The 9,971-nt window shown below is 44.3% G+C and overlaps 1 protein-coding gene across 1 annotated transcript; it reads right to left on the bottom strand.

The window, feature by feature from the left end:
- Positions 1,136 to 8,514, bottom strand: BCDIN3D (BCDIN3 domain containing RNA methyltransferase). The gene is made up of 2 exons (XM_005679982.3): positions 7,863 to 8,514; positions 1,136 to 4,014 (listed from the first exon to the last, which is right to left on the bottom strand). Exons 1-2 carry the CDS (start codon positions 8,265 to 8,267, stop codon positions 3,370 to 3,372), a joined length of 1,050 nt encoding a protein of 349 aa, XP_005680039.2. The 5' UTR covers positions 8,268 to 8,514; the 3' UTR covers positions 1,136 to 3,369.

Below are 9,971 nucleotides of genomic sequence, written 5' to 3'. Positions count from 1 at the left end.
AGTAGTTTGGGAAGATTTGAGAAAATGTAAGATCTGAGCCATCTTTTAAGACAAACTGTTGAACCACATTGCAAAGTGGAAGAGTGGGGAGAGCAAAGGCAAGCAGGAGTTTGTGCTATGAAGTTCAGTTCAGTATGGCTGATGCGTGGAGGAAAGGCATGAAGACTAGCACTGTCCTATACAACTTCCTGCAACAATGGGAATGTTCTACATCTGCGCTGTCCAATAATCTAGTCACGAGTCACAGATGGCCACTGAACACCTGAAATGTGGCTAGCAGAACTCAGGAGCTGAACTTTAAATTTTATTTCATTTTATTTAATTTAAATAGCAAGCAGCTACCTTACTGAACAGTAGTCGTTAGGCACTGGATAATGGACAAGACTCTAAGTACCTGGAAACCACTGAAGATGTACCTGGAAACTTTTGGTAGGCACCAGCCACATGGATGGAATTAGTGGGACTTACACATTATTGGTAGAATTTACTGGGCTGTATTTCAATGTGGGAAGTATAAATGAGGAAAATTAACTGAAATTTGTAGCTTGAACAACGAGTGGATGCCCACAACTGAGATAGGATTAGGTTTGGAATAAGGGTATGAGTTTGCTTTGGGGATATGTTGGATTTGACGTGCCAGGTAACTGTCTAGGGAAAAGTGTTAGTTACTCAGTCATGTCCGACTCTGTTACCCCATGGACTGTAGCCTACCAGGCTCCTCTGTGGAATTCTCCAGGCAAGAATACTGGAATGAGTTGCCATTCCCTTCTCCAGGGGATCTTCCTGACCCAGAGACTGAACCCAGGTCTCCTGCATTGCAGGCAGATTCTTTACTGTCTGAGCCATCAGGGGAATGTGACTACAAAACAGGGAAATATTAATCTGGACCTGTGGAGGTGGGGCTTATAACTATTGGGGGTTGTCAGCGTATAGACAGTTGTTAAAGGTATTGGAACAGAGGAAATCACCCCAGGAAAAACATGTAGAAGAGGCCTGGATGGACACTAAGGAACCCCAAGCGTCACAGTATGGTCTGTGTCAACTTGCCTCAGAATTATATGGGGTACTTGTTAAAGTTTCCTCATTGCGGATGTATCTAATGCCACAGAATGCACACAGAATGTATAGCTAAAACTACATTTTATGTTACATTTATTTTACCACAGTAAAAAAATGCAGAAATAAAAAAAGTGCCCAAACCTCAAATCAAACCAAAATCTTAAGCCCCATTTCTGACCCGAATCACTGTTTCTGGAGATGAATCCAGGACTTCCTGGGTAATTGTTATACAAATTAAAATGCGAACCAATTGCTTAAGGGACAGAGAAAATTGCCAAAGAGATTGGAAGAGAATACAGGGGGAGAGGTATGACAGAAACCAGGGTGAGTGGTTCAACGAGGAAGGAGTCGATAGTGTTGAATGATTCCATGGCTCCGGAGGAAGACTGAAAAGAGGCCTCAGAATATGGTGCTCAGGTGGTCACTGATGAATGGGAGGGAGCAGAGGCTGTGGCATCCTTTCTTTCAAGGGCTTTGCGTATGTCTGGTGGTGAGGAGATGGAGGGAAAGACTGCATAAGGTTGAGAGGGAGACAGGACAAAGGAAATTTGGTGGTTTTGAAGATGAGAGAACTGAACATGTTGGTAGGTGGACAGGAAGGAGTCAATAAGGCCAAAGGACACCAAGAGGATCCTTAATAAAACACAATTTGGGAAGGGTAGTATAGGCTGGGATCAGGAACTTAGGCAGAGGTTATTTGGGTAAAAGATTATTGGGTAAGTTAGAAGTGAAAACAAGGGAAGAAGAAGGGTTCAAGACTGAGGGCAAGAAAAGACTTCCTGACACCACAAACAAGAACGGCACTAGGTCATGGTTAGGGCACCTGCATAGATTAATGGAGCACGAAGAGTCAGCCTGCAGAGGGGAAAAGTCTGGAAGAGTCACGAGGGTAAAAGTGATCAGAAGAAGCAATATAAAAAGACTGAGAAGTAGTATTGGAGTCTAATTGAGATTGGAAATGGCACCAACCATACAATTATCCTGCACAAAATAGAAAAATTGGTTTTCCTAAATGAAGGTTTTGGTTCCATCCTCCTATTATTTAGGGACTGCTCTGGCTTCTGCTCCCTCATGCATAAAGTTCAAATTCCTTAGTAGGAACTTTTCCTAACTTCTCCTTCAAGAGGTCCAACCTCTAATTGGTGGTTCAGACTCTCTTGTTCCCTGCTCCTCCCTCTCATAACATCAACTCTGAAAACAGGATCTTAGGGATTTTTAAACTCATCAATCTAGTTTCCCTTCTTAGCTAGGTGCTTTGTTTTTCCATCTTCTCTCCACCAAATCTGTTTCTACCTTCCACTTTCCCTTGGAATAGACTCATGGGTGTTTTAAAAATGGACACCTGTCAGATATCAGTGACACCTGTTCCACAGCACAGATGCTACAGCCATCCAATTGCAGGCTGCATTTTGTATGCGCTTCCCTGCGTATATTCCCATCCCCATGGTGGTATGTACCTCCATGCTGGTGTGCTTTGGCAGAGGTCCCTGACAAAAAAGTCCCAAATTAACTTACTCACTGGCATGTTTTCTGCTTTGAGCTTGGGTGAGGTTCTTTTTCTTGAGCTGAAACCTCAAGGGGAAGAGTGGTTAAAGGCAGAAGTTTCTTTTCCACTCCAGATTCACAGGGTATTCTCAATCATACTCAAGTCACTTTTATTACATATAATTGTATATACTGTATACAGTCCCACTTCATTCATTTCATTTGTACCAGTTGAATTTTGAGTTCATGATTTAAATCTTTTAAACACTTTGTAAATGCTAGTCAATGTATCTTGGCTAATACTGTATCTGTGACTGCCGTGCTCAGCCCGGATGTGCTGGAAACTTGATCTGCTCTGGAAAGTTATTTTTCCTACCAAAGCTCTCCTTTAGACAGGCCAGTGACTTTTTATTCCAGGCTGTATTGTGAGGTTTTGCCTCATAGAACAGGATAAGTCTAGAAGAAAGCCTGAAGAAGGCAGATCAGATTCAAGTAGCCCAGGGAACAGACATATTCTAAGGCTAACCTTGTCTAAGTTTTCCTAAATAATCACCAAAAGTAGCCCCTTCCATATCCCAGAAGCACTTTCTCCTGGTCACCTCCTGCCAGACAGCCCAGGTCATTGCCCCTCAGATATAGTCTCCTCAGGGATCATCCCCCCAAATGGGGAAAAGATAATGATTTGTTTAGTTCCATGTCCTGGACACTTACAAAACTTCTGCCAGGTTTGGAGGCTGCCTAACCACCAGGAGTTAAGGAGAATGAACTTAATTTTTATATAAAACTCTTTCAACATCTCTATCCTGGTCTTACTGCCCTCCCATCTCACTCTCTCCAGAATCTTATTCTGTTCCTTTCTTTTCCTTCTTCTATCAGTGACTCGGGGATCGGATGAGTCTCTGTGGCCTGTTTTGTCCTGAAGAGCAGAAGGCTTCGGTCCCAGTTGGTGTTGCCAAAGCAGCATACTAATTCCATGCCATGGTCCTGGGTCAAGATCTGCACAATCTGACTGGCCATATCACCTCGGATGGCCAGGGAGCGGAAGTGGTCAAAATCATGGAGGCCCAGCTTCCGGAGACGCCTTGCAGCTGCCCGGTAACACTTCCAGGGCTGCGGCTCCACAAGGAGGTAGCGGCATAGGGAAGAAAGGTGGGCCAGGAACTCCCACAGGCCTTGGTCCCCATGGTTCAGGTGAATCCACATGGTTACTGACATGCAGAAGCCAATATCAAAAACTGAGCGTCCAAACTGGCTCAAGAAAGAGCTCAGGAGAACTTTCCGGGTCCTTTGATTCATGAAGTCCAGGGTAATAAAAGTCAAACCATCAGGAAAAGGGCATTCTTTTTCAGCTCGTTCCACCAGGACTGGATCTATGTCGCAGCAGAGGAGATGGAGTTCTCTTGAGGCATCTAAGCAGGTCTCCCCATCATGTAGGGAAAGGAAATGTTTGTATAGAGCCACACTCAGATCCTAGAGGAATCCAAAAGAGCTTTGTCATTGCGGCTCTCAACCAGTGAATGGAAGAGAAACCTGTATCTCTTAGCCTCTCATTGAATCACCTACACCTGGCTTTATGGGATGTAAGGTTCTTAAACTATAGCCTAAGGAGGTTGCCCCCTAAAGTTTTCCACAGAGCCCTCCAGGGGTCTCAGGCTCTAATGCATCATCTCTATACCTTCCTGACACTGATGGGTTGCATGGTTGAAAGTTATAGCCCAATGGATGCAGCAAAGGAGTCCAGAGCTGTATTTTCCAACTTAAGTAACATGCTATCTTTTTTTTTTTTTGAGTATCTCATACCCCAGGGAGGAGCAAAATATTTAAGGGACATAATAACCATGCTCCCTGCCAGGAAGGTGAGGAAGAGAGCAAGCACCATCTCATAAAAATCTACTTCTCAGACTTGTGGTTGGGAAAGTCTGGATTCAAAAAAGTCCTCATTCAGCCTTCACTCTGCATCTTCAGTGTTACTACATGACTTATACTTCACCACCCTCTTTTGAGACTTACTCTGTTTTTGTATCCATTATCCCCAAAAGTCACTCCGGACCTCCTTCTAGCTAAATCCAATGATTTGTGATTTTTACCACCTTAGCACCTTTTTGACTCTTAAGTCACTATCTCCTTTCTCTAACTTTGACTTCTATAACCATTATAACTAACTCAAATTTGTGTTCTAATCTGTTTTTTCCAAGGCATTTTTCTATTCACTACCTCATTTGCTCTGTGCAACAATCCTGTGAGGATAATATATAAGCCCTTTGTACAGGTGAAGGAAGTGTATCTGGAAACAACCCAGATGTCCAATAATAGTAGCAGGGATTAAGAAGGTATACCAGAGAGCATTCAAAAATGAAGGAATTCAGCTCAGTGCAGCAACATGGATGACTCATGCAAACACATAATGCCGAATAAAAAAGCAGGACACAAAAAGAAAAAACATGGCAAGCTTCCATTTATATGAAGTTTGAAAATGTATCAAATTAAACTACATTGTTTAGGGATACAAAAATAGTAAGCTATAAAAAAAGCAAGGAAACAATAGTAATAAAAGTTGAGCTTTCTGGGTAGAGAGGGGGGTTTATGAGCAGGGAAAGGCATATGGGAGACTTCTTGGGTTGCTGACATTTTATTCTTGACACAGACATTAGTCATCAAAGTTTCTGCTTTATAATAATTCATAAAGTGTGAATTTATGTTTTGTGCACTGTTCTCTACGTGGCGTAGTTCACACACACACACAAAACCCCTGTATTTTAAAAATTATGGTTCAAAGGACAGTCCAATGTCACATGGTTATTACATGGCAAGATTTAGGCAACAGTAAGGTCTTTACTCCATAACAGACACCTCATACTTTAATAGGCATTCACATCACCTAGGGATCTTACTAAAATAAAAATGTTGAATTAGTAGATCTGGGTTGGGAACTGAGATTCTGTATTTCTAATAGGCTTCCAAGTCATGCTGATGCTATAGTTCAAGGACCACATTTTAAGTAGGAAGACTCTAGTATTCTGCTTAAAAATTTCTTCCTCTCTCTGTATTTATTTGTTTCCCTCCTCCTAGCTGATCTTGGGTGTACCACATTAAAAAAAAATCTTTTGACCATGCATGCATGGCATGTCGGACCTTAGTTCCTTGACCAGGGATCAAACCTGTGCCCCCTGCATTGGTGACTCTTAAACCACTGGACCACCAGGGAAGTCCTGCGTGTATCCCATGTTTGATCAGTCATTTTCATCACATCAGTCCCTCCTCTACCACATATCTTAATACTCTCCATCCTTAACTCTTGAATCTTAGAGTCCCCAGGAAGCTTAGAAAAAACGACAATAGACTCAAGGTCTCAATCCCCAAGTGTCTGATTCAGTAGATCTAGAGTAAGGCCTAGTTATTAAGATTTAAACAAAGTACCCCCCAAATTATGGCACATCTATACAAAAAAATATTATGAAGCTACTAAAACAGAATGTAGTGACATGAAAGTGAAAAGTGAAGCCGCTCAGTCGTGTCCGACTCTTCGCGACCCCAGGGACGTAGCCTATCAGGCTCTTCTGTCCATGGATTTTCCAGGCAAGAGTGCTGGAGTGGATTGCCATTTCCTTCTCCAAGGGGATCTTCCCGACCCAGGAATCGAACCCGGGTCTCCCGCATTGCAGGCAGATGCTTTACCATGGGACCCATCAGGGAAGCCCGTAGTGACATGAGTGATCTCCAAATTACTAAATGAAGACCAAGGTGCAAAACAGTGTGCCATTATTTGTAAAACTAGAACTGGTGAGATATTTATACATACACAGATGTCTGTGTACACACAGGCCACATACTCGAGAAATTATAAATAGTAGTTGCCGTTGTGTACAGGAAGAGGCTTTCCTGGTGCTCAGACATAAAGAATCTGCCTGCAGTGCAGGAGACCTGAGTTCAATCCCTGGGTCAGGAAGATCCCCTGCAGAAGGAAATGGCCACCCACTCCAGTAGTCCTGCCGGGAGAATTCCATGGACAGGATCCTGGCAGGCTACAGTCCACGGGTTGCTGAGTTGGACACAACTGAGTGACTATCATCATAGGAAGAGGAGGATTTAGGGTTAGGAGTAGAGACTTGCTATGTATCCCTTTGTATTCTGAATTGGGGGGGGGGTCTTAACAAGTATTAATGCAAGAATCTTTTTTTAAGTGCAAAATAATAAACTCCCTAAATATATAGCCAAGTTTAGGAGCCACTGCCCTAGTTAACTGCAACTGTGTCTTGGCTCCTAAGGTGCACATATAGCACTTTCAACTTTAAAATCTACTGTGGTTTCCTAATGCCTTTCATGAAACCCCAAATCTTATATCCAGTTTCTCTTTTCCATTGCTTTTCCCCCTCTGATTTCATATATCATCACAGTAGAGAAATGTCTGCAAAGGATAGCCAGACACCCATCTCTACTCATTCCAGCCTTTAGCCTGTGTTCAAATGCAACCCTCCCTCCCATTTACCAGCTGTGTCCCTACAGCCCTCAACCTTCTACTAAGGTCTCTTCTGCCTAAGTCCAGAAACAGGGTAAAATTTTCCTTACCCCTTCCCCTCCTGGTCTGGAAAGGAGTGATGGTACTAACTTTGTGAAGCATCTGTAATCATAGGGTCAGAATGCCTGCTCCTCTAGGATATCCTAGTTACTACAAATAGGTGTTAGAGAGACACTCCGCTGTTTTGCTTGTGGTCTGACTATAATCATTCTTATGCCTAAAAATACTTTGTGGTAAGAAAATGTGGCAAAGCCTTCCTCTAACAGGATGCTTTATTTTCTTTCTCGATCCTCTGCACTGCACTCAGCCAATTGATTGCTTTTAAACTATCCACTTGGCTCTGCACTGTTTCACACTTATCTTAATTTCACGAATGATTCTGTCACCCCGGCTCATCTCATCCAGTAAACCAATCCCAACTCCACGCTTCCAAACGTGGGTGTCAGGCAGCCCCCTCTCCTCCAGCAAGTCGCCAAGCCACGCTGGACAGGAGGCAACAGCCGGAAGCCCAGACACTTTGGCCCTGCCCACCCGGGGTTCAGCAGTGATGCTGCAAGTGCGGAGGCGGGGCGCAGGATTCCGAACGTATTTGAAAATGATTCCTCCCCCAGATTCCTAAAAGAGATGGTGTTAGGACCCCGGAGGTCCTGTAGCAGCAGCGAGGGGTAGAACGCTAAACCTTTAAACTCATTTTGGGAACGCTGTGAGGGTGTAATACCACGCCCAGGCCGAAAGCCCAGAGGACTCGAAGGCTGCCAACCTCTTGGCTCAACCGACGTCCGATCCCTCCCCCGGCACTCACCCCGGAGTTACACCCCACGTCGAGCCCCAGGATCGGCCTTGTGTCGGGACTCTGAGGAAAGAGCCGGCGAAGCAGCTCCGGGGGTAGGAGGCGGAGCCGTTGCTCTGGAGGGTGGAAGCGGGAATAATGAGGGAAATTTCCGAACGGGGCTGCCCCGGGTTCCAGAACGCGCGGTTTCTCTTCCGCCGCGGTCTTCTCAACGCCCCCCGTGGCCTGCTCCGTGGACGCCGCCATTAGTCTCAGTCTGGCCTCTGAGTCCCCTCGGAACCGGAAGTCTGGAATCTGCAGGCCGCTCGGGCTCCAGCGCGCCTGCGCTGAACGGCAAAGGGACTGAGTATAAAAGCGGCCTCCCGGGAGCGAGCGCGGGAATAGGGAGGTTGCGTTGCCACGTGGCATCGTCGCCATAACCTAGAAGGTGGTTAGTAATATTATTGTTTTTTTGTGTATGTGAGAAACAAGCGCAGAGAGGTTGAATGATTTGCTCAAGCCAACGGTCTACCCAGAACAAGGCATTTATTGGGATTTGGAAATCTATTTTGGTCCAACTTCCTTCCTTTACAAATGCATAAAGTGAGACCCAGAGATTAGAAATTACTTGCTCAAGGTCGCAGGGGAATGTGTGACCCAAGAACTTGCACCCGTTCATCCTGTGATTCCAGGAAAGGATAGCTAGAAACTGTGGATCACTTGAGGTGCCAGAAGACCCAGATAGCCCAGCCTGCCACGTGGGCCAGGTGGACAGGGGCAACTGGAGACTGTGAGCTCTTGAGAGGTAAGGACTGTGCCTTAAGAGCCAGTACATAAGAGTGCTTAACAAATGCCATTTTTCTGTAAACCTTTTACAGGTATTTGTTTAATCCTCACACCAACCCTGTGAAAAAAGAACCATAACTAATATCCTTTTTATATAAATGAGAACATTGAGGGACCACAAAGTTAGTAATTTGTCCAAAACGAAGCAGTTAGAAATCATAGCACCAGGATTTGAACCCAGGTACTTTGGTTCTAGAGGTTGTATTTGCAACCATTATGTTGTTCTCAACCTGAATCCCCTTGTTGTTCAGTTGCTCACTCGTGTTGGACTCTTTGCAGCCCCATGGACTGCAACATGCCAGGCTTCCCTGTCTTTCACTATCTCCCTGAGTTTGCTCAAACTCATGCCCATTGAGTGGATGATGCCATCCAACCATCTCATCCCCTGTTGCCTTCTTCTCCTGCTGCCTTCAATCTTCCCCAGCATCAAGGTCTTTTCCAATGAGTTGGCTCTTTGCATCAGGTCGCCAAAATATTGGGGCTTCAGCTTCAGCCTCAGTCCTTCCAATGAATATTCAGGACTGATTTCCTTTAGGATTGACTGGTTTGATCTTGCTGTCCAAGGGACTCTCAAGAGTCTTCCCCAACACCACAGTTCAAAAGCATCAATTCTTCAGTGCTCAGCGTTCTTTATGGTCCAGCTCTCACATCTGTGCATGACTACTGGAAAAACCATAGTTTTGAGTATATGGACCTTCATCAGCCAAGTGATGTCTTTTTAATGTATTTAATGTCTTTTTAATGTCTCTGCTTTTTAATGTATTGTCTACATTTGTCATAGCTTTTCTTTCAAGGAGCAAGCATCTTTTAATTTCATAGCTGCAGTCACCATCTGCAGTGATTTTGGACCCCAAGAAAATAGTCTGTCACTGTTTCCATTGTTTCCCCACCTATTTGCCATGAAGTGATGAAACTAGATCCATGACCTTAGTGTTTTGTCTGTTGAGTTTTAAGCCAGCTTTTTCACCTTTCATCAAAAGGCTCTTTAGTTCCTCTTTGTTTTCTGCCATTAGGGTGGTGTCATCTGCATATCTGAGGTTATTGTTATTTCTCCAAGCAATCTTGATTCCAGCTTGTGATTCATCTAGCCTGGCATTTCATATGATGTACTCTCACTGCAGATGGTGATTGCAGCCGTGAAATTAAAAGACGCTTACTCCTTGGAAGAAAAGTTATGACCAACCTAGAGAGTATATTGAAAAGCAGAGACATGACTTTGCCAACAAAGGTCCGTATAGTCAAGGCTATGGTTTTTCCAGTGGTCATGTATGGATGTGAGAGTTGGACTGTGAAGAA

This window comes from Capra hircus, chromosome 5 (assembly GCF_001704415.2).
Source record: "Capra hircus breed San Clemente chromosome 5, ASM170441v1, whole genome shotgun sequence".
Classification (NCBI taxonomy): domain Eukaryota; kingdom Metazoa; phylum Chordata; class Mammalia; order Artiodactyla; family Bovidae; genus Capra; species Capra hircus.
Note: the sequence above shows the minus strand (reverse complement) of the source record. Positions and strands in the feature narration are given on the sequence as shown.